The following is a 25,570-nucleotide window of genomic DNA, read 5'->3' as shown; positions in this document are numbered from 1 at the left end:
TCAAATAGTTTGCTGCGTTTATTTCGATTTTGAAAAGTGTGCAAAAAAAAAAAAATAATGAGTTTGGTTTTTGCAAATTGTAAATTACAGAAACTCATATACGAGCCAAGTAAATTGCAATAATTGTACTAATTGTTATTGCAATTATTGCTGGCAATTACCATGACTAATGTGGGGCAAAATGTTTGAGCATATTACGAGTACAAAGACAGCCAGCTGAGCTTCAGGCAGTTGAATGCTCTAAGATGTTAGATTAATGACTTTTGAGATAGTTTAAGATGAACTTCAACTTTAAGGTTGATATCATTTAAGAGAACAGAAAGAAGCAAGAGGCTAATCATCAAAAGAAGAAGTTTCCTTGTTTTATTTTGACATCCTTTGACGATCAATTTGCAGATTTCTAACCCAATATTTCAGTAATATCTTTAACTGACAGAACACCTGCATTTCCCTTTTATCCACGACAATTGGCCTTCATTTGATTTATGTACTGGTGCACTTCCGTGTTCATTCCCCATTTCCCAGTTGCAGCATTATTGACCGACTGCCCCAGACAATCGAATCAAATCATTGGCCCAATATCCGTTTGGCTAGAAAAAATAAAAACTAAAAGAGATGGGAATCAACTTGGAGGAAGGGTGGATGGCAATTCCCTTCCTGGGTCTTTCATTTTTGTTCCAAATACAATTAAATTTCGTTTAATTTATGGAAGGCCCAGCAAGTGCCGGGAGCAGACTATTGAGGAAAATCCTTTGCAAAAAAAAGGAAAATAAAAACACAAAATAAGAAGAAAACTCCCCCAAGATAGGCGACTTGTTTACATTCCCACGTCCCTGCAAGACACCTTGCTGCATATTCAAAAAAAAAAAAGAGAGAGAAATAATAAATAATAATGAGTGCCCATCAATAGGATAATGCGAAATGAGTTTCGGATCCTTTCGGTCTTCGTACTCCTTACAGTGCAATCTCCTTTCAAGTGGAAGGCAATCCAGTGAAAGTTGTCCTTGCCGCCAGCTGACTACCTGGTTTTTGCCATGCAATTTTCCATGGATTTGCAGGTGAGATTGCCTCATCTTAGGACTGTTTCCCAGGATGGTTCTTAGGGTTGTTTTCCAGCTCAATCTTATGCAAAATCACCTTAAAGTAAATTTGCATGGGAAAGTGTTTGTGCGGGTTCCTAAATGGAACATCTATCAGGGTTATTGTTAGAGGGATTTATCCTTAAGAAGGAAAGTGCCATTTCATGGAGACAGGTTGATATGATATAAATGAATGGGCATATCAAAAAATAGTTAAAATTTCAGGTACTGGGCTTATCCTATGAATAATTTAAAAAAATAACAAGAAACAAGTCTAGTAAATAATAAAAAAAACCATAAAATTTATAGTTTTAGTAATATGATTTGTAGGTTTATTGGCTTACCAAATTCATGCTCCGAAAGCTAAACTTTTAATTGAAAATTTCCATTCGCTCAATCCCAACCACACCTCCTATGGGCAAACCCATAATTATTCACTTAACACATATCTCAGCCAAGCATCTAAATTAATAACTTTTTGCTCTGAAAAAGAAGAATTGCTGGAAAATGGAAAAGTAAATAATATTTTCTTGCTCATGCTGCAGGGCTCATTAATTTTGCTTGTTAACATTTTCAGTTAACAAATTTTTCGTCTGCGCTTGCCACATAGCCAGACGAAAAACCAATTTTCCAAGTTGAAATAAAAAAAAAAAACGGAAAAACATCTGTTAAGGCATTTGCATGGCTTTCACTTTTGTGCGTAGTTTGCCGTCTGCCAAATGGAAATGGAAAATGTGGAAATTTGTCGCAAATTACTTTCACTCATGTATCATATTACATGGAAGTCAGCGGCGGCGACAGCTCAAATTTGAATTGAGAACCAATGAAATCGAAAATCCTTTCGCCAGAACAGGGGACACCTCCAAAAAAGAGGGGAAAAATGTGAAAATGTTTGCATGTCAAATTTAATTTCCAAACAAATAGAGGGAGAGCAGCTGCGACCCGCAGTGGCCACAATCCTTTGGCACAAAAGTGAAAGGATCTCGAATAGGGGGCAGGATATTCGATCGATGTCGATATGCGTGTGCCGTGCCGTGCCGAAGGGCCGCCTTTAATGATGATAAATGCGATGCCCTGCCACTGGAAGCTGCAAGTTCCGCCACATTTAGCTATGACGACAAAACATTCTCTGTTTTCAAAAAAGGAGTATATGTGAAAGACTCGAAACAATTTTAAAGCAGGATCCTAACCCTTACAGGGGATTGGGTTACACAACACGAGGGACAATAACAAACAAGGCGCGCATGCGCAGCACGCTTGGTTTAAGGACTCGAGCGAAAGGCGCATCCTTTTTCCCGCACGCGCTGCTTTCGATTCTCTTATTTTTTTGGGTTTCTATAATGATCACAATGATATCTCTTCCTGTATATAGTCATCCCATACCCCCATCCACTTTTTATTTGATTTGAAACAATTTTTTATTGGCCCTCGGGAGTTTGGAAACTTTGTTTTTTGCTTATCATTCATGTTCATGCAAAATAGGGTTGAAAATTCATGTACATATAGTTTTTTAGATTTTGTTTTTTATTTTAGAGCCATGCCCACATTTAATGGTCGCCCCTTTTCCACCCCTTTATGGCATCATGAGCAGCTGCCATCGAGAAAAAATCAGAAATCTACTTTGCGCGCTCAAAATTTTTGGTAGAAAATCTGCAAAAAACGGCAAGTAATTGCCTGAAAAAATCTCAGGGTGCGAAAAAAAATGAAAATCGAATCGGCTTAAGTGACATTTAACCTCTTGAAAATATTTCTGCCGTTTTTTGGCAATTTTGTAACGTATTTTTTTGAAATCAAAAAAAGGATTTTATGGCCACCAGCATTAGGTTGAGTGTTTTCTTGAGAAACATTGATTTTGAATTGGAAAAAATTGAGGAAAAATGGAGGAAAACACATTAAAAAAAGAAGAAAATATTGCGGGTTTTTGAGGTAGCGTGGGAATGGTTGTAAATTTTGATTTATATTTTGTTTGGAAATGTTGCAGAAATATTAAAACTCACAAAAGTTGAAAAGCAAAGAAAAATCGTAAATTTTCTTTTACTTACACTTTTTCCTACAGTTTTCCGATTATAATAATTTTTGCAATTATTTTTCAATCAAACACTAATGAATTATTTATTTCTTAGTTTCAAACATATCAACCTTAGCCTATAATTTCCACAGACAGCAATTGAAAAAAACCACCATAATTATGGTCTTGCCACACATTTTCACTTCATTTTGCTTTGGCGAAAAAATTTAAATGCAATAGAAATAAAAATAAAAACTAAATATATGTATTTAATATGAATTTACGCAATTTAAGACTAATTTTTGCAGCCCGCTGTTGTTTGCTTTTATAATGCGAGTCTTGGGCCAAATAACTGCAATTACAAAACGCAAAAACGCAGAAGAGCGAGTGGGGGGACAAAGAGGGGCATTGAAGCGCGCGTCTCGAGCGGTTGCACATGCAAAGTATGGAAGGGAAAGAGACGGAGCGAAAGGGGGCGCGCAAGTGCCTGGCACGAAATTTATGCAAACAAGCAGCGAAGTGTAGAAAGGCGTGTTAAAAAGAGCGGGGGCGTCAAAAAGGAAGAAGAGTGGGTCGAACGCACTAAGCGCTATTTGTGCTCAGTGTATGCAAAAGCAAAAAGCAAAAAGCAAAAAGAAAATAAAACCAACGCGTTGCGTGCCAAAAGCGCATTAAACAGAGCGCGCCGTTATTTAAATGAGCGCCAAGCTCCGCAGATTTGCTGGCAGTGTAGTTTATGCATGGCTCAAATACATGCATTGGGCGGGATTCGAAAAGAGGAAAATGAGAAGAAAATATAAATGAAAATCGTATGACAATAAATGGTGAACATAAAGAAAAGATTCAAATAATTGAACGTTTATTTTGTTTCTATGCAGTCAGTGGCTCGATGTGACAACTTAACAAAGTAGTGTAAATTATAATTATTTTGTAATTTTTGAAAATTTAAAGCGATAAATGAAACTCATTTTCATCAGTGAATCCTTGTGTAGTGTTCGTTGTACCTTTTTAGTTCTAAGTTTTAGTTCTAGTACGGTTGCCAAAAGTTGTCCCCTTCGTAGAAGTCCCAAGTCCCCTCATCATCTTGGCCACCATCACGATTGGAATGTCGTGGCCCGAAGGAAGAATCACTCCTTAAAGAAGGATTGTTGAAGGAACTGCTGCGGCGTGAACCACTCTTAAAGAGACCATTTTTGAAGTCGGGCGTGATCTTAACCAGATGTATCTTCAGTCGTCGGCCATCCAAACGGACTCCATGAAACATTTTTATAATTCTCAAGGCATCTCCCCTATGTCTGAATATCAACTCTGCAGTGCCCATTGAGTTGCCCAAGCTATCGTAGTGCACACTTCCTTTCTCCATCAGGCCATTTTCATTGAAAAGTTCCTCCAGGTCCGCGTCGGTCACCCCGTAGTCCAAATTGGTGACTAACAGGCGAGTTGGTCCCATATATTTCTTGGTGTCATAATAGCGTATGGTTGGGCGCTTTTGTATGCCTCCAGTTCCCTTGCGGATCCTGAGAGCATCTTTGGATCGGGTTCCTTTAACTGAGCTCTTGGTAGATCCATTGGCTTCCTTTTGGGACTCTGAACGTTTTTTTTGAAGGCTATCCGCCCGGATGATTTCGTCAAGGCTCATTTCAAGTTTATTAGTCTTCATAGTGCTGTTTTTCGCTAAGATTTGTATTGATTTTTTAAGGTAAAAATAGTAGAGATAGTTACAGCTTTTAATTGCAGTTTTCGATTAAAAGTTTCTTTTCGAAGTCGAAGTATGACAGACTAGACAGTGGCACACTTTGATTAGGTCTGCTTAAACTGACAGCTGCTTTATAATAGCCTACTAGATTGTCCGATAATTAGAAAAAGCGTACAAGATAATCGATAACTTAAGCAAGAAACTACAAATATGCACAAATATTGCTTAAGTTCATCTAATGATAAGTTATAGGAATATTTCCCACTGTTCTGTTTCTTAAATTCCACCCATATTATAATACCCTAAGATACTATATAAAAAGTCGCAAAAGAAGAGGCAATAAATTCACGTTTCGCATAAACAAAAGAGCAAAAGTCGCAACAATAATCACTTTGGCCCATTGTGCCGGCGTTTTGTTTCGCTTAGTTTTTTTTGGTGCGTAGCCAAGTGATCACAAAGGCTGAGTGATCATCATTTCCCGATTCTACAGATTCGCTATTGTCTAGAACCGGGTTTTCCCTGAGCCAGTGTGTTACAGTTACACTTTGTGTGCCGAAATACGCAGCGGGTGTGTATGTTGCCGTTGCAGTTGCAGTTGCAATGGGACAAAAGCCAAATTGCACTTGGTTAGGTGAGCTCGCTCGATCCATTGTCCTTTGCGCAATGTGCAGTTCCCACGACCGATGCTCCTGTATTGCGGTACATGGAATCCTTCTGGATGGACCCCAGCAACACCTCCTTTGATTCCTACACCTGGCAAGATCAGGTGGGGTGAGTAAGAGAGATGGAAGGACATCGATCTCGTTCAGGTCTCTCTCTGCTACGATAGCTCCTCAATTAAATGTCATGGCTGACGGGAATTTATGACCGTAGGAGGATCCTTTTCTCGGTGCTGCCACTTCCTCGTAATTGTGCAATTGAAATGTGCTGTCAAACGGTAAAAAATCTAATAATTTCTAGACTCCTTTGTGGTCATTCGTTTAATACTGCAATTCGTTTGTAGTTGCAGTTATCCTTATTATATCCCTGTCGGCTTGGCCTCAGAAGTTATCCATTTTCCTTTTAAGATATTCAGGTTGCGCAACAGGCTGAGATTTGTTTGCTGAAGCGAGAAATTGAAGTCCTAAAATCCTGAAATATCGCAGATCCTAAATACTTTTCGATAAAAAACTAGATGACGAGAGTTCTTGGAAACGGGAAAGGAAAGTGGAATGGACAATGGTGATGTTGTGGGTTTTTTAAGACTTATCTTTGTGGTATATCTAGTTTAAGGAGATTACAAATTTGTGCATTAAGAGATTCGAATCTTAATCATTACAATGTATAATAATATGGAATTCTTAGTACTTTCAATATCTACCCAAATCACATGCCTTAAGTTTTCCTGATTTAACCTTCCTTAAGCATTTAGTCTTTTCCCCTATTTTCGCCTTTCATTCAAGAACTTTCACACTTTAGAACCATCCATGTGAGTCATTTTTAGTGGCATTCCTGAACAGAGAAATTACCCAAGCAACAGGAACAGGACTCAATGAACATATGATGGTGATATCCTGCCGTTATTTCAAGCATCAGTTACCCAGAGACATTTCAACGCCTTGCCATGAAAATATTTTTCATTTTTCCCCGTTCGTTCTTTATGTTTTTCTTTATTTTTTTGGGCCACATGCGGAGTTCTGACTCTTCAGCCAATGAAATGTGCCCGGTTGGTTGCTTTTTTAAGAGTCGCCCCCTCTGGCTCGACCCCCTTCCAACATTTCTACACTCTCCACTCGAAAAAGCGAGGAAAATATGACGTTATCAGCATATTTCCAGGAGTATGCGTAGTGGGCCATCAACCAACCCCTAGGGGCAGGAAATATTAAAATGAAGGCATGACTCTGCCCGCTTGTTTTTTATGTAAATCAACCCCTTTTTTATGGCCCACCAGAGAGAAAGAGAAGCTTATTCAAATGGCTTAGGGGGTGAGTGGGTTATAAAAAAGGGTTGCTGTGATTCCATAACGATAGGCTTATGTAAATGCCGGGCAGTCAACCCTTTTCTAGAGATAGCTATTTATGCTTGTGATTGGTTCTTGGGCTGTGATTTGAATATATAAGCCTACAAAATGGTGTACTTTTTTAAGAACCATGACTGGGGTTGAGTAATAATGGATTTTGAATTATTAAAGATTTTCAAAATATTTTCTAAGTAGGTTAGGTTACCATTGCAAGCCCTTTCCTTATTTAACCAACCATATCTTGAAAAGACTTTTAAGGTTAAAAGACTAGCTTAGCAATGTAAAATCCTTGCAGTTTCATATTCCAAAACACTAACATAATCAACTGCAATCGTCCTTCTTTCCAGTTGCCAACTTTAAATTCGAGCCAAGCGAGCAGCATGACGGGGCTGCGAATGAAGATGTCCTAACGAGTCCTGAAGAAGAGAACAAAGATGGAACTTTGACTGCTGTTGACACAAATATGCGCGATGTCAGCGCAAATCACAGCAGCTCCTTCCTATCAGCCGCCTCCCCATCTTCCTCAACACTGGTGTCCAGTCACACCCCCTCCCCATCCCCACCTCTTTTGGAGGAACACGAAGAAGGGGATGCAAGGATAAGGGACAAGAAGCTAACGCTCGAATTGAAGTTGCAATCGTGTGATGAATATGTTGAGCAGCCAAAGGATAAAGGAGTCAAACGGCTGCATCCAGCTCAGATTGCCAACAACAATGCTTCGTCGCCTCTGCAGCTGAAAGTGGAGAAACAGGAGGAGCAGGAGGAGGATGAGCGGGAAGAGGAAAAGGATAAGGCCCTGGAACTGACCGGAGCAGCAGTTGCTCTCTATGGCCACTTGAACAATGCCAGCAAGGATGTGCGAGATTTAGAGCAGTGCCTGAAATTGCAGGACCCAAGTGGTGAGTAAAAGAAAAACTGATGCGATGGAAATTAAAGTTAAGAAGATTTTCCAGTAATGGGTTGAAGGTGGGCTATATATGGAGATGTAAGATTTATTTGGGCATTTTTATTCATAATTTATCAACATCTAAAATGTCTCCTAAAGTCAACAATTCCTGTCCTCTAGGCTAGCCTCCCATTTTCATTTACAATCTTGGAACATTTTCCTATCCCTGATGTCTGCCCTCCAATTACCCTAAACAAATACTTCATTAGGAAACTGTCCTCTGTCCAAAACCCAGCTGAAGGCTTGCAAAAAGATTTCCGTTTTTTACCTTAAAACTCGTGGGAAACTTCCGCAAAATAAGTCCCAAAAAAAAGAGAGTATGCGGAAAATAAATCAAAAACCGTTAACAACCACAATCGGAGATCTAGGTACACTCAGAATAGTAAGGAAAAAATAGAAAGAAACGCAATTAAGGAAACTCGCTATAAAACTCCCGAAAAAAAGAAACGCAGAGAAAGTTTCCTAACTACCCCTAAGCAAATAGAAAGAAACCCGAAATTTTCATGCTAAAAATTGCATAAAAAAGCGGAAAAAAATGATGCCGTTGGGGGTAGGTAAACGCCTCGTTCTATATGCATATCTCAGGATACTATGGTACTCTAAGGGCTACCTGAGGGTCCTGCCAAATGTGTGTCCTTACTTCTGGGGTGTCAAATGCCAGCAAAATACCGTAGCATGTTCTTTACCATTCCATTGTTTAGCTCCTCGTTATATCGTGTGTTTTTTAAGGAATATTTCCTTATCGAGGTAGGCAGACAACGCAATTGATTTCTGTTCTTTTCTACCCAAAAAAGAAAAACAGACCGAGATGTTCTTTAAGGACATAAATAAGAATCATTGAATGTCATCCTCCATATCGTTGATTTGGTGCTTCTTCATGTTACCCAAAACAAAGACAAACTCTGAATCGAAGTTGCCATCGGAGATATGTAAAAAACCTTAGGGGAATGCTGTGCCAAGGATCATGAATATTTGTGGACTGTCCTTGGCTGCAGCTTTTCCGTTTTTCCCTCCTTCCATCCAGCTGAGATCTACCCTCTCTGGTCCATCCCCAAGTTAGTTGAGCTCAAATTTCCAATAATTTCAAGCAAAATTGTGTGCGGATTTTAGGAGATGCTAAGCTGCTGATTAGAATGAGGGACAAATTTAATTAACGCACACACTCTCGTTGAATTTAGGGTGAGTTTTCCCACTGCAATTTATAGTTACTGAAAGGGTGCATAAATAGAATCTTTTGAAAATGTGCCTAGGAATGATTATGAAAATGCATTTGAAATCAAGGAAAGTATTCAGAAACCTTTCGTTGGAACATGACTTTTCTTTACTGAAAATCTGCCCTTAAACTAGCGCCATAAAATCCCTTAGTCCCAGAAAAATATATAAACTTTCTTTTTAGTCTAAATTCCGTTTCCTTTTCCCATTAATCAATGCACTAAAATCTAAAAATCAGAAGAAAAACCCACAAGTACAAGCCCCAAAAAAGGGAGATCTCACTAAAATACAAACACATGCCAACATGTTTGTTGGCCCAAAAGACTTTACGACTTCATTAGACATTTCACTTTTCATTATTTTCTCAAACAATTTACCAAGTACCCTCCAAATGGTTACGGAAAATCCCCTTTCCTTTTCTCTTTTCTTTTTTTTTTTTAATATTTTCCGGCTGCCCCAATAAAAATGTTGTTTGCCAGGCTCAACTCTTCTGGACTTTTTGCCTTTTTTTAAGATCTTTGCCTACATTGACTTAAGTAATTCTCGGCAACGAATTTTCTTTTACGATGCTCCGCAAGGACGCCTCGCAGTGTGAGGTGAGCGTGCAAAAGGGTGGGGCTATGACGGAAAAGAGAGGGAGATAGCGGGCGGGCCGACAAATAGTTTTGATATTTTTTATGGACACGCACAGTAGGCCACATACAACTCGAGTTCACGCAAATAAAAAAGTCAAACGGTCAGCAAGTCAAGAGCAGCGAAGGGGGATTTAACCTGGCGACTATCTTGATACCCTAGGATTTATATTTTTAAAGAGACTAACTGATTTAAAGCAATCATATTTTATCAAAAGAAACATGACTCTTCTTAAATTTTAAATTTAATGACAACAAAACTACCAAAACATTATAAAATACTGTAAAAAGTTATAAATTAAGATTAAAAACAGGAGAATACATCAAAAATTACATTGCTTTTTTCCGCCTAATACACCCTCATATACCCTGTAGGACATCCCAGAAATCCTTTTTTTAACAGCCCTTCGCGAACGTGAGAGAGCGGATGACCAGTAGTCGGTCGGCTGTTGGGCTAATTAACATGAAGACCCAGGATGCTGGCCAACAGACCGACTTTCTGACTCGGTATCCGTATCTGTATCCTGAGATACCGAAACGTATCGAATGTTTTTTATGATTTACGTGGAAATCGAGCCAGTTTGCGTCGTAAAAAAGATGGCTAGGAGCGCGAAATCTCTCGTACCGAAAGGAAAACTAAACCGTACCCTAGGTTGCTATCATTGATGAAGAAGCGTTTAACGCTTGTCAGGACCCAGTCACAGTCTCAGCCACCTCTACCTTACTTTCATCTTACCTGTTTGTAATTTTTGACTTTTTACGACTTTGTAACAATTTTTTATGATTTTTTTTCCATAACAAAGCGATGTAGGCATAAAAAAATATATGTGTATTGACCAGGTAGTTGGGCTAGTTTTTTATATGGCCAAGATTTTGTTTATGTCGCCTTGAAAATTTGACTTATTCATTATAATTTGTTTGTCTGCGCAGTTCTTGGGAATATTAAAAAAAACGTTTGTTTTTCAATATGCATAAAAAAGAAATTCAGGGAAGTTGACCTGTGGGAATGATTTTTCAGGTCACAGGAGTTCTTGGAGAGCTATTTGGTTTTATAGATTTATTGGGAATATAATATATGAAGAAATTATTTAAATTGTGGGAAATGTCACTGAAATTGTTCAATCTTTATAGTAAAATTTTCCCTTTCTGGAATTTTTTAATTAAATTAAAGTCTTTAACCAATGGATTACTTAACAATCCATTCAAAAATTTAACATTTTAATAAACAAAGTTAAAGTTTAATTTTCTCAAGCCAACTATGTTTATTTTATACTTAAAATATTTCTCGCCAATAAATGTCGTTTCCTCTCAAAGTAACTCCAAAATCAAAACAAATCATAAAAATAATAAAAAACGGAAAACGGTAAAGAAAATCTGCCAGAAAGCAAAGAAAGCCCAAAGTAAAGAGAATGCTGCCAAGTGGGTGGCAAGCTGGAAAAAGGAGATGCCAACTTTCAGAGGGGAAGTAAGTGGGTGTAAGGGGGTTTCTCTGCTCCTTACTTCTTGGCAGTAGGGGCCCTCCGCACATGTGTGCATACATGAATGGCAAATAAAATTGCGAAAAGGGAGAGAGGAGATGAAACGGGAGCCAGAACAAAGAGCAGAATCAGAGGACGACAATGCTGCAAATATAAAGTGAGGTTTTTTTGTGTTTATTTTTTGGTAGAGGGGTGGGGGGTGGTTTGATTCTGCTGCAGTCGACGTCGACGCAGCTTTAAAATATTTTTACATAGCCCACAAACATACACTCACACATGGACAGCATTTTTGACTCGCCAATCATAAAATAATATGCATACACACATACAGCTCCAAAGGAGCGGGGCCGTATAAAAAATCCATTGGCATTTGAAAGCCAAATTTAAATTTTAAGCCACGCCTCAAACAAGCGCACGCATCTCGCACACAAGCACAAACACACACACACACCCATTCCCATTTTATACACACGTACAACAATGGAGCCCACGAGCGAACCACAAACGAGGTAGCCCCCACACTCACACACTCTCACACTCTACATTTTAAAGCGCATAAAATGTGTGTGTTAGTTTACAATTCACTCGGCTTCGCCAGTGAGAGAGAGAGAGAGTGGGAGCGAGAGCGAGAGGGAGAAGAAGAGCGAGCGAGCGTAAGAACTTCTCCTCTCCAGTCCAATTGGATTGTGGCGTGTGCGTGTGTGTTCTTGTGTGTGGAACGCATTTCTAATGCTACCGCGGGCGACAGGGAGAAAGGGAGAGAGCGAGCGCGCCCCAAAGCTCTTCATAGCTCTCTCGCTCTTCTGCCAGCGATTCTGCTTGTTGCCCCAAGTTCCAATTCAACTGCAGTCGACGCGCAAAAGTGGAACCAGTTAAACGTGTGTAGCGCTAAAATCGCGTTTTTTATCACGTATACGCCACCATTTCCCCAGTCGGTTTTTTATCCCCCCTCTGCATTGGTATATGTGTTAGTGTCTGTGTTGTAAAAAAGAGGAAAAATCAACCCTTAAGACTTTTTTAGGGGTGCAACAAACACAACAAATTTTTCAAACTCAAAAACCCGAAACGCCGGCAAAAGGAGAGTAAGGGAGAGAGAGATAAGGAGAGAGAGAGAGCACTGAGAGAGAGCGAGAAAGAGAGAGAGCAGACACAGCAGACCATCAACATCATCATCGCACCATCATCATCGTCATAAGAACAGAACCCAAACATTCAGGCCTAGAGCGATTATCCGTTAGTTCGCTGAGAGCTATCCTGCCGCTGCGACCGCTTCTCTGTTGTCAGTTTCACACGAGACACGAACGCGTCCACACGAAAGCGGCGCATTACCAAAACTAAAAAAAATCAACTTAAATCTAAAACAACAAACTTAATAAACAGCAAACAGCAAATAAGAAACAATCAGTTAAGAAGGAAAGTGCTTATAGTGAATTTACAGTGCTCAGAACATTGAACATATCGCATATAAACATTTTGGCCCTATTGAGTTGTGAAAATGGTTATGTCGGAGCTACGTTGGCACACCGCAAGTCCCGAGGATAATAAGAACTCCTTGAAGTGCGATTTGCTTAAATCCACACCGACCAGCGCCCGCGAGGCAGCCGTTCACATAATGCAGAATCGATGTAAGTTTATGGCCTTTTATGATGTCTTTCAGAAACTTGTTTATAATTATATCATTTATAAAATGTTATTATATTCTTTGATATCAATTTAACATTTATAAAGATTTGTCTCTTGTAAATACCTTTTTTTAAAGTTCATCTTTTGATATTGTAGTACTAATATGCGGGAAAACTTTCCTTTTCCTTTGTAACTGATTTTTGATATCATTTATCCTTCTTCTCTCACCTTTCTTTCAAATTATGTTCCTCTTAAGTTCGTTTAATTTAATTTTCTTTCAAATAAACACTTCTTTAAAAATATTTATTAAATATAGTCAACCTACAGTTATGTCGTTTTCTCATAAAGTTTGAAAGTAAAAGAATTAAAATCTGTTAAAAATAATAACTAAAATCCTTTTGTCACAAAAAACAGAAACTTATTTCAAACTAAGAAGATTTTTAATTAGATAAACTTGAAAATTGATAGCGTAATCCGGTGATAAATCACTTATGTCCCCAATAAGAACATTTCCAATAAAAACTCACCAGAAAATCTCCCTACAAAAACCCAACTAAAAGCCACCCAATTTCGATTTCCCCAAAGCGTTAGTGCCTTTCACCGCTGTATTACAAAGCCAGACCTCGTGAAAATTACCATGGCTGAGTCAGGTGCTCTACAAATACAAGAAAATATAAAGAAAAAAACCCAAGACTCAATGCCCAAACACAAGCTAGAACAAAGGAAAAGTGCAATCTGCTTATTGAAAATAAACACCGGCACAGGTGTCTCCGCCATAAATATTAACTCCCAGCGACCCACTTAAAGACGGGTCTCAAGTTTGAAGACTGGCGGTGCCAGGCGAGAACTACAACAACCACTACTAAAGGAACTTACTAAATGGGTATTACAAATACCAGAGACCATAAAAAAATATTTATTAAAGACGCATTTCTTGCACAACCACAGACCAGACCCCATCAATATGACCATGTAAATGGGAATGGGACTGGTATGGGGGTACCGAAAGGCACTCAATGGAACCGCTTGGCCCGCTTGTAAACAATACTTTTAATTTGTTACCTTATCAATTATCGTTTTCAAATGCGGGGCAATAAAAAAGCGCATTTCGATGACAAATATTGTAAAAAACAGAAACAACAACGAAAATCAATCGTGAAATATGCGTAATAATACCGATGAGCCATACTTGAGTTGCACCAAGTGGCACGGACTCAAGACGGATACTTTGGAATGGTTTTATGATTGATTATGTAAAAAGACTGAAGTGATTAAGTTGGTATTTAGCTTGCGTATACAAGTCGCCAGATAAGCAGGTGACTTCTACAACATTCTAATGAGATTGTCTCAAGGTGATAAAAATGGGGATTTTTTCCCTTAACTTTTAAATAAATTTACACCGCTTGATCGTTCAGGAGTACTCACTTCATTGCCTCGTTTCGAGCACGTGACGCAAATGAAGGGTCTAATCTAAGTCAGAAAACTAACGATAGCTAATATATGTCTCATGATATTCTTATAAGAGTTCACCTTGTACACGATTTGCTTATCACGAGTCGCTGCTTATCGCTTAGAAAACCAGAATCGAAGTAACGTTTTGCACACCTGCAGAATACTCAAAGATTCTCAAGAAGTCCACCACCTCTTAAGGTAAACAAGTATCGTCATATTTTGATGATTTTAATAAATTAATCGGAGCCCGCCGAGAAATACTGGTTTGCCAATCAGTTTTAAATTAATATATATATTTGCCCGATTACGGCAATGGCAATTGACGACAATGTCCAACTTGAATAATAACATTATTTTTAGTCACTGTCCATGAGCTCATGCAGAATTTTCTATAAATTTTTGTTGTTTTTCTTGCTCTACTAAAAAGCCTTATCATCAGCTATCGCCGCTATAAAAGCCGATCAAGAAAGAGGGCGTGTATTCGTTGGCTCAGCGATTTTTTATGGGTAATTCTTGGAATTCAATGGAAATAAATGAAATATCGATTAAGATTTACAATTTGCAAAGCGGAAATTGATAGAAAATGCAGACAATATGGTTTTGTAATCCTTTTTAAGTGTTAAATTAAATGTCAATAAGGTTTGTTGACTTTTCAAGGGTCTGTTAGAACTTAAAACCTAGGCGAAAGCTTACATAGACTAGTTGCATATTTAATTAGCATTTAGTTTAAGGTTTTAAGACTAAAATATATTGTTATGAATGTTAATTGAGCATTTGGGTTTTTAAGTATTATTTATAAAGTATTTTTTGTTAATAGCTGCAGGGTTAATAACACTTTGTATGATTTTGAGTCCTGAGCGTCTCTCCCTAATTATTTCCCTACTCTCTCTCTCTCTCTGATATCCTCTAATCAAGCTTTCATTTCGCCGCACTTGAAGCTTTTCTCTCTTTGTGATTTTGCTAGTTTTGTTTTGCTACGAATATACAGGCAGAGACAAAAGGCCAAAGAGCACGCACTTTCTGTGTTTGCTTTTCCCTTCGTTCTATTATATTTTATTTTATTTATTTATGTTTTTTTTTTGGCTACTTTTCGGGGGGCTCCCAGTCGATACAGCTTATGGCCCCCAGTGTTGGAAATGGAGGGGTCAAGAGTTCAAGACACGCAGCTTCCGCCGACGACGACTACGACGACTCAATCGATAGTCAGTCTCAGTCTGCGCACGTGATGACCATATAGCATATATAGTCGGTTGGTTGAAAGGTTGAACTGGCTGTGTGCGTTAGTGCTGGTTTTAGCCACCCCCAGCCAGCCAACTGTCGAGGTCATTGACTAATTGTGTGAGCCACACAGTCCGATTCCCCTTCATCTTCTTCAGCCTCATAAACCGCCACCCCCGCTGGGCGATTCTCTAAAATTTTATTTAGTTTTTGGGGGGTGGCGGCAGCCGCCTGTGGTTTTTGCAATTTCTCTGCCAAAAATTGTAAAATTCTCGAAAAACCATTCAAATGCTGCAATTCGGAAATGCTCATTTCACTCGTGCTGGACACGCGCGAGGGTGTTGAATTTCCTGGCCATACTCCACCTCCCAAGTTACATAATTTATGTGGCATTTTAACGTCGGGTTTTCTGTAAAATTCTTCTCAGTTACCTAAGTCTAGTCGAAATTCTGTATCGGGGCATATGCCGCACCACTTCAACGGGCAGCAGTTGTGCCGCTTAATTAGCGGGTCAAAGGCGTGGCCAGATGAAGGCGACAGAAGTGTGCCAGAAGTGAGGCAAGATTGTGGTGGCAAAAGGGAAAGAAATCCATTTCAGATAAACCGATTCATTGGGTTAAGGATCTTAGGTAGCCAAATCGAAGGGAAAGTTATTCAAGTTATAGGGTCATAATTCGGGATCTGTAACTAAAAGAAAAGCATTAAGAAATTTGAGAAAGCGTTATTAAACTAAGTTATCATATCAATATAAACCATTTTTACCAACCCAATACTTAAGAAATAGAACCTCCCAAAAGAAATCTTTAAAATGCATTACTCCCCGCCTCAAAAATGTCATTCTACACCCCAAAAATAAAGAGCACTCTATTTCCAATGCATTTTAGAGAAGTCACTCGTAAATTAGCCAGCGAGAGCAAACAAAACTCAATTTCACCAGACATGAAAATGCAGCAAGCACGAATGTTGTCCGTTAGCCAGCCATTCAAATCCTACATGGACACCAGGTGTGCCTTGATCTCCATTTCAGCTCCATTTCGAATGCCCCTCAAGGAGGTCCATAAAAATATCCTTTTATTAGGCAACGGTGTCGACCGGACCAGACTGGTCAGTCCTGGCTGTATATCGATAATATCGATTTTGTGTATCGTTAAGTTGAGAGTTTTTGGCTTCTAGGAAGCACTTTTATGTTCGCGACGTGTGTTATATTTTACTTTTAGCTTTAAGTGGTCTCTATTTAGTCGGTCTAAAATTTGTGTTTTCCCTTTTATTTTTCAGATATCAGTCGCCTGTCGCGTTCACCGTCGCCACTTCAGTCGAATGGTAAGTGTGTTTTCCTCTATTTTTCCCCCATTTTAAAAGTATCAGCTGTTGTCCGAAAACGATTTACGAGATTTGTCCACTTCATATATGGGTATATATATATGTATATATATATTTCTGGTCTGGAACATCTGCTTGGGGCATCTCTCGGTTTCACTAAATCACTCGCATGTTTTCGGTTCAACCAAAAAGACAATAAACCAAACGGAATATCAACCCTTGCCTGCGACAGCCACGCGCTAGGCACTGGATATATAGGGTATATATATCTGGTTTGGGATTAGGGTTGGTTTGTTTTTTTCTTCGTTTCTGTAGGGAGGATATCCCCTCGCACATTGGCCTGTCAAAACTTTTGTCACAGCCCTTTTAGGCTGTGATTTAACCGAGAGGGGGAAATGGGCGTCTTTAAGTTGATTTTGATGTCTTATTAAATGGGTGTTTCGACTTAACAGCTTCTTAAGTAGTTTCTGAGGTGACAATTGGGTCTGTCAATTCCCCTAATTGTTACCCCTACAGTAAAGACTCATTGTGTTTTTGAAAGTCTTACTTTAGGTGCTCTATAAATTTTTGATAGATTCATAAAACCTTCGATTATTATTCATAACTCGTTCTTGGAAGAAGGCTGCGTTCAATTTGCAATTCACACTTTTCAAATTTCATGGACTTCGTTAGTCACGGTCCGAACAAAAACCAACTTCAACCTTTTTCTGGGCCCCCTTAACATTTTCACTTTTTTTTTTTTACCACATTATTGACAGCATTTCGCTTGATTTGAATTCGAATATGTGTGAGGGAGGCTGTCTGTTGGTGTATGTGTGTGGGACTGGACACAGTTGCTGTGATTTCTTTCACGAACATGAACATATATATATATTACATATATTTTATGCAAAAATTATTCCGTTATGCTGGCCGTATGTGGGAGCGCTTTTGGGGTAGCTCAATGTGCAGTCAAACTGACCATTTGGCTTTTTTTATTGGTTGTGCTAAATGGAACAGGGGCGTCCTTCAAACGGGGGTTTTACTTTTGGGGATATCAGGTGTATGTCTCTTTCTGATATATAACCTATAGGTGCTTGATTTATACTCTTAAAAGAAATGCTTTCTTTGCAAGGATAGACGTACTTCTCTTTTACTTTTTATAAATATAAAGTTTAATCATCATTGCTTCTATATTAAACCTTCAATTAGCCTTCTCCCAATTGCCTAAGAATCCTTAAAATCCCTTTCATAACATCAACCTTCTCCGCCACTGCCAATAACCATTCACACAACACATACAAATCGAATTTGCACATCATCTGAATACCAAATGGACGCACGTAGCCCGTCCAAGGAAAACCGAAAAAAAATCATTCCTGGCCAGTCTACGGTCGCATATGTAAAAAGGATGACCATGTGGTCGGTGGGTCGTCCACTTGGGCGAATAAGTCATCAAATTCACGTAGCAACTGAACCACCAACGGATCGAGGATGAGGATTCAGATTGCCATTGGGTTTCGGGGCATCAGGAGGCGAGCGCACAAGTCATAAAGTAGCCCAGGCAAACATATGCAAAAATTGCCAGCACTGGACAGGATGTGGAAATTGGTTGTGGGAGGAGGGGAATAGGATAACTGGGGATGGCAATGCGAAATTTTAGGGATCTTTGAAGACCAGAAGCCACTTCAAAGGGTTTAACTCCTTTGATTGCCATTTACGTGAGGGAGGAAGTCTGGCCATCTAGTTTCTGCTAGTTTAGCCTCAAAAATGAACTCGTCATGTATTTAAATATTATTGCAAATCAATTGGCCTTCGACTGAAACCACCCACCCCTCTCACTTCTCCCATTTTTTCTGTCGTATAAATAAAATGCATACAAATAGCAAATTTATACAAATCGCTTGGCCAGGCATTTGAAATGCTAAAATGCCACTTAAAAGCGGCTAAAAGCGTCAGCCAAAATGAAAAGAAAACATGAGAATTCCATTTGATGTCAAGGTACGAACTATGTAAACTATGCTCTATGGTCTCCGAAGGGGGTGAAAGGAAAGAAACCCGTAGACATTTTCGCATAATAAACTGCTGTGGGTGGGTGGTCACGTGAAAGGCTTTCACTCGAAACCGAAAAAACCAACGGACTATGAAATTGAACGAAAATTATACAAAACGCTCGTGTGGCCTATGCTAAATTTATGCAAAAGGACATTCGAATGGGAGATGGTCAGGTCCCCGCAGGGTGAATCATTTTTGCATAGCATCTGGAGATGGGAAAATACATTTTCTATTTTGGGTTTTGGTTACGCCTTTTTTCTAAGGTTGATTGTAATAGAGTTTGGGGTTTCTTTGGGGAAAGTTTTTCTTTTGGCTTAGTATAAATTAATAAAGAAGAAATAAATAAAATAGCGAAAAATTGTTCTAGTTTTTCATTTCCTTAACCCTTTACTTCTTCTTTTTATCTTACAGCTTCCGATTGCGATGATAATAACTCGAGTGTGGGCACCTCCAGCGATCGCTGCCGTTCCCCTTTGAGTCCTGCTCTGTCCTTGACCCACCAGCAGGCCAAACGACAGCTGATGTCGCTGCAGCCTCACCCGGCTCACCATCACCACAATCCTCATCATTTGAACCACCTGAACCACCATCAGTACAAGCAGGATGAGGATTACGAGGATGCCAATGGTGGAGCCTTGAATTTGACCAGCGACAACAGTCGTCACAGCACTCAATCGCCGGCGAATTCGGTGAAATCAGAGATGGCTTCACAGGTTCCGGTGATTTCGGTGCCCTCGCCAGTGCCGCCCATGATCTCTCCGGTTTTGCCGCCCTCCGGTGGTGCCACCACACCCAATTCCATGGCAGCAGCAGCAGCTGCAGCGGCCGCCGCTATGGCTTCCTCAATGGGAAGTGGCATATCGCCTTTGCTGGCCATTCCGGGATTGTCCTCGCCACAGGCTCAACTTGCGGCAGCTGGTCTGGGTATGAATAACCCACTGCTGACTGGCTCACTATCGCCACAAGATTTTGCCCAGTTCCATCAGTTGCTGCAACAACGTCAAGTGGCATTGACACAGCAATTTAACAGCTACATGGAGCTGCTGAGAAGTGGATCCCTGGGACTGGCACAGGATGATCCGGCACTGACCACCCAGGTGGCAGCTGCCCAGTTCCTAATGCAGAGTCAACTGCAGGCTCTGAGCCAAGCCACCCAGCAATTACAGGCCCTGCAGAAGCAACAGCAGAGGCAACAGGACGAGCCACTGCAGCTGAACCACAAGATGATGCAGCAGCCACGCAGCTCCACTCCCCACTCGGTAAGGAGTCCCATTGCCATTCGCAGTCCGGCCAGTTCCCCCCAGCAGATGCACCACCACCACCCACTCCAGATTACACCGCCCAGTTCGGCGGCTAGTTTGAAACTGAGTGGAATGCTGACACCCAGTACACCCACAAGTGGCACTCAGCTGAAACCAGAGCACCACCACACCGCAGCCCAAGACGGTGGCCAGTGCTGCAGCTGCTCGGGCAGCGGGTGAACCATCGCCCGAAGAAACCACCGATCTGGAGGAACTGGAGCAGTTCGCCAAGACCTTCAAGCAGCGTCGGATCAAACTGGGTTTCACCCAGGGCGATGTGGGTCTGGCCATGGGCAAACTCTATGGCAATGACTTTTCGCAGACCACCATTTCAAGATTCGAGGCCCTCAATTTGAGCTTCAAGAACATGTGCAAGCTGAAGCCGCTACTCCAAAAGTGGTTGGACGATGCCGATCGCACTATCCAAGCCACCGGTGGTGTCTTTGATCCTGCGGCTCTACAGGCCACCGTCAGCACACCCGAGATCATTGGCCGCCGTCGCAAGAAGCGCACCTCCATTGAGACCACCATTCGCGGTGCTCTGGAGAAGGCCTTCCTGGCAAACCAAAAACCCACTTCTGAGGAGATTACCCAACTGGCCGATCGCCTGGGCATGGAGAAGGAGGTGGTCCGTGTGTGGTTCTGCAATCGCCGGCAGAAGGAGAAGCGTATCAATCCCTCTCTGGACAGTCCAACTGGTGCTGATGACGATGAGTCGTCCTACATGATGCACTAAGGGATCAAGGATCGGGTTTAGAGTGAGGTCACATCTAGGGACAAAGACAGTGCAATGAGAAAGAAGGAAGAAATCTAAGGAAGCTTAGCAACAGCAGGTGTGTAATCTTTCTTTGATGATACTTTTCAAATATAGATGTTCCTTCTGAACTAAAGTCTTATTTCACTTAATTTATTTATTTTTTAATTTAGTTTTTATATTTTTATAATTTTTTACTAACCTTATCTCTCCGTTTTCTTATCATCTTGCAGGTTCAAAGTCGCAAACACATCAAATACTAGCATAATTCTGTACTATGGATAGCTATCAACTCCTGAACAAAGTGGGGTTTGCTTATGTTAACTATTAATGGTATTTATTTTAATGTAATTCTATTAAAAGTCAAAGCCAAAATATTGCTAATCAAGTTGACAGTTCAAAGTCCACTTGATAACCAACATTTTTCAGATCATAAGGAAATGGTATTTTCTTCTTTTAAATTCCATTTCCTTAAGACAGTTCTTGGCATTTGTGTATTACTAATATTTAAGTACAGTCTCTGCACAATTTTCAAAGTCAACATTCCTGAATTCCTAGCGAATAATCATAAAGTTAAGCACTTTCCACGTAACAAAAATGGATTACCTTTTAAGCATATTTATTTTTCGCGTGAATACTGTGATAATCAATTTGAATGATTTTAATTTTAATTAAAAGAAAATGAAAACCAAGAAAAACAATATAAAACTAGCTGTACTTTGTATGTTATGGGCAAGTAAACTAACACAAACAAAAAACAAAAAACAAAATCTAATTTAAATCTATCGTATTTATGTGTAAAAACCAATTGAATTTATAAAGAAAAAGAAACAAGAAAACATTTACAATTGTAAAGCATGAAGGACACTAGAATTTTTAAATGTATAACTACAAAAAGACAAAAATGAAAAACTCACAATGAAAAAAATAAAAATTATTATCTTACAAAAAATTATACAAAAATATTGTTTATTTGGGGAGAAACATTCAGCCTTTCAGCCTTTTAGGTTTCTTATCCAGAAATATACAGAAAGTATCTCAAAGATATCAATCACAAGGAATGGAATTTGTTTGTGAAATTAGCTGAGCGGCTTATATGAAAGGGCATCACGAAAGAATCGCAAAGCGTCTGGAAATGTTGGAAAAGGCGATCTGAAATTTTAATAAATAACAACATGCAAAACTGAAATTAATTCATGGAATTCCAAAACTGAGAGGGAAGCGCGTGCAGAGCTAATAAGAACCAGACACCCGCAGTACGGCAACTGGACCGATTCGATCTCATGACCAAGATATCAACATGCAGATGAGCCACATGAAACGAGCTGCTGCCACTAGGGGCGAGGGATGGGGTCCAACCCGGGTCATTTCCAGTACCCGTACCCACACTCTATCAATGGGAAGCCGACAAAACAAAATGAATTCACTGCGATTTGGTGAAGGCGGTGGAACGAGGTTTGCTGGCTGTCATTGTCGCTCCTGCTTTGAGCAATTAAAAATTGTTTACTATCTCTGTGAGTTGGCAAGTCGAAAGTACAGGTGGGATTGGCTAAGTGATATAAGGTAAGGAATATTAGATTTTTTGGAAATGTGGAATAAACCATAGGTTTAGGCTTTCCAAGCTATAAACATCAAAAATATCTTAAAGCTTAAATGATGAGCAGCACGTTCTTCATCTACTAGTTACCACTGTATTCATTAGCAGGGCAGAAGCTCGACATATACGCAAATGATGTTGAAAACAGATGCAGATGCCCTCCCATCGACCTCCCTGGAACTTTCGTACCGCCCCTCTGGCGCAGACACTTGTTTGCATGAAAAGCGCATAATCATCGCGTGTCATGTGGAAATTTATACTATTTATGGTCTGTTTGTTTGTAGTCAGATGGAATCAAACTGGGAATGGATAGCGTTGGGTGGAATCAAGGGATGGTTGGGATGGGGACGCGAGATGTTAGCCCTGGGCACTTAAGCCAGGCTTTTGCCCTTTATTTTAATAAATTCATGGAAAATTGCTGGTAATTACGAGACAAGCGACGACCATTTCACAGGAATTTCTGCATCTCAGCCATTTTCATTTCCCTACCAAAAGGGGAGAAAATTTGCATATAAGAAAATTGGAGCTCATAAACCCCATTAACGCGTAAAACTAACATTGTAGATGGATAGCGATAAATCTTTTTGGCCCCTCGAGGGCATCTTAAACCCTCAGAGCCACTGAGTTTGAGACCCCCAATTGGCATTTCCCAGGGAACTTTCTAAAGGTGAGCGAAAAGAAGATTTTGAATATTCATTCGGAAGCAGTCTTGCCTAAGTCTCCAGTCTAAAAGTTCTACATGCTTAAGTCAACTGCATTATACAAATTAAAGCACATTTAATTACCGTCTCAAGATGATGCGAAATTATAGCTTTAAGGTGATGGGTCGCCTAGGAAGGCACTCCGTTTCCATTCCATTTAAATCACCGATATGACGAGCCTAACACCTGCTTCTCGTTTTCTTCATGTCATGCAGTGGCATCAAAGAGATCAAAACTAACCTGAATGAGGCATAAATTTCATCAGACTATTTCTTTTTTTCTATCCAACTTTCTAGTCGCAAACTACTACTACAACTACTACAAAAAAAAAGTGGAAAATTTGCAATGCATTGCATTTTAGTTGGAATTGCTTAATTTATCAGTTCAGCACACAGTTGGCATTTCCAGCCCGGAAAATGGTAAAGGGGGAGGCCGGCGCGGCACGTATTCCCCATGAATATGCATTGTGGAACTTGCCTCTGCCACATACTTTTAGTTAGACATTTTATTTCATTGCTGCATATATATGGATACACCTTGTTTTAGTTACTTTTTTCAAAGAAGGCCTTCGGTTCGATACTAGGAATTGCTAGGCAAGGAGGTGGGGCTTGCCATTGAACTATTTAAAAAGTTAATATGATTCATTCAGGGTTCAATATATTTACTTTTAATACAAATAATGTGTGACAAATATATGTTCATAAACAGATTTTTAAAATATTTATTAATAGTTAATAAAACCCACGTTGAAGTACTTGCTGTGTGAATATTATTAAAGTTCCCTTCCCTTTGGCTTCTACAAAATGAAAATTCTGACTCATAACCACATAGCCACCTCCATCCCTCATCAAATCAATAGCTAACACAACAATATTGACCTTAAAATCATACAAAGAACTTGGAATTATTACATTTGCGTGTACTTAATGAATGCAAGTGCAGACCACAATCGAATGCCGAAAACCCAGAACCCAATAACCACCAGCAGGTGTTCTCCAATACCAAATTATGCAACTTTAATTTGCCTTCAACAAAAAAAAAAAAAATGAATAAAAATATGGAGAAACAAAGAAGCCTGATTAGCATTTGGCCAATGCAAAAAGGGAGCCAATTTGTAAATTATATGAAAAGGTCGAGCATGCAAGTTAACCACTTCCCGTTCCTGCTGGTCATTAATTAAAAATTAGTTTTGTAAATATTTTGCTCGCCTTTTTTTTGCTCAGTTCAGTTTCAGTTACTCTGGTATTTTTCGTTGTTTTTTTTTTAATGTATTTTCTTTGTTTGTTCCTTTCGGAAATTAAATTGTTTTATAACGAAGTGTCTGTGGGTTGCGAAGCGCAAAAGTGGCGCCGCTACCCTTCCGTCTTTTCCGCGGGGGCAATTGGTTAACTTCCCGCCACTTTGCATGTGATCATGCAATTGCTCTGCTCGGAGTGGGCGGTCAAGTGGGCAGGACGGGAGGCGGGGCCCACAACCCAGCACCGGTCTATATATTTCATTTTTGAATTTAATTTACGGCTCGCAACTCATTAAAGCTCGTGACCATAGAATGTCTCTGATGCCCAGCTTGTGATTGCCCAGGGAACCGGAATCCGATGAAGAAATGTAGATCTACCTCCCTCCTCCTTCCACCTTCGACTCTCTTGGCTGGGTATGTTAATACTGGCTGAGTGGAGAAGAGGACCATGTAGCCACAACACCTACTTCATTACAGGTTGCAGAAATATAATGCAGGTCTGGTTTTCATGCCTTTTTGTGGTAATTCTTCATAAATGAACAGTGGGTCGAAGGGTGAAGACAATCTGGCTGGAAGTTAGACTGTAAGTAACGTAGCTTAAGCTATATATATACTTAACTTTTTTCAATGAATATGGCAAAGAACTTATAGACGAAACGGTCGAGTATATGAGTAACATGATAGTAATATACAAAAAACATCCTTAGAAGAAAGTTTCTAAAGTTTTCATCTTTGGAAATTAATCAAATGGCTTAAATTCTTCGCATAAAACCAATATCTTTTACCACTGTTCCAGCTACAAATCGAGCCGGTGCATTATGCCAAGAACTATCAAAATCTTATTAAATAACAATGTAAAAGCCAATCCTCTGGGGCCCAACGGATCGCGTTAATAGAAAACATCATCAAAGCGAACAAATATACATTTTATGATTGCGATAATCAACAGAGACACACAGACACATAGTTAAAGAAGGGAGCGATTGGCCATGGTCAGTGGTTATGATGAAAAATTATAATATAACTAATTAGTAAATATCATTGGGATTTATGCCCAGAATATAGACAACGGCCATGCAAACACATAAAATCAGTCTAAAAATCTGCAATCTGCAATCTACAATCTAACAGTGATGAAGACTGCCTGAAATATGATCTCGCACGCAATCCAAACTGACAGCATTTTTATTTCTCATTAAATGCACATTAAACCCGATGCTAATTGTATTTCCTTGTACCGCTGGTTCCATGCAAATTTCTTTCGACTTTTGTGGGTGTTTTCC

At 39.7% G+C, this 25,570-nt stretch overlaps 2 protein-coding genes across 2 annotated transcripts in view; one reads left to right on the top strand and one right to left on the bottom strand.

Moving 5' to 3' along the window:
• The window catches only part of LOC108104084 (protein nubbin), a 34,396-nt gene extending 12,887 nt beyond the window's left edge, over positions 1-21,509 (top strand). Inside the window, 5 exon segments of the mRNA XM_017209980.2 lie at positions 7,130-7,681; positions 16,619-16,663; positions 19,109-20,109; positions 20,111-20,831; positions 20,986-21,509. Coding sequence (XP_017065469.2) covers positions 7,130-7,681; positions 16,619-16,663; positions 19,109-20,109; positions 20,111-20,734 — 2,222 coding nt within the window. The 3' untranslated portion in view covers positions 20,735-20,831; positions 20,986-21,509.
• LOC108104085 (THO complex subunit 4) lies at positions 4,062-4,822 on the bottom strand. Its single transcript, XM_041819027.1, has one exon. The coding sequence runs from the start codon at positions 4,745-4,747 to the stop codon at positions 4,115-4,117; it is 633 nt and encodes a 210-aa protein (XP_041674961.1). The 5' UTR covers positions 4,748-4,822; the 3' UTR covers positions 4,062-4,114.
• Positions 21,510-25,570: the final 4,061 nt, after the last annotated feature.

Source organism: Drosophila eugracilis, unplaced genomic scaffold (genome assembly GCF_018153835.1).
Source record: "Drosophila eugracilis isolate 14026-0451.02 unplaced genomic scaffold, ASM1815383v1 contig_445, whole genome shotgun sequence".
Classification (NCBI taxonomy): domain Eukaryota; kingdom Metazoa; phylum Arthropoda; class Insecta; order Diptera; family Drosophilidae; genus Drosophila; species Drosophila eugracilis.
Note: the sequence above shows the minus strand (reverse complement) of the source record. Positions and strands in the feature narration are given on the sequence as shown.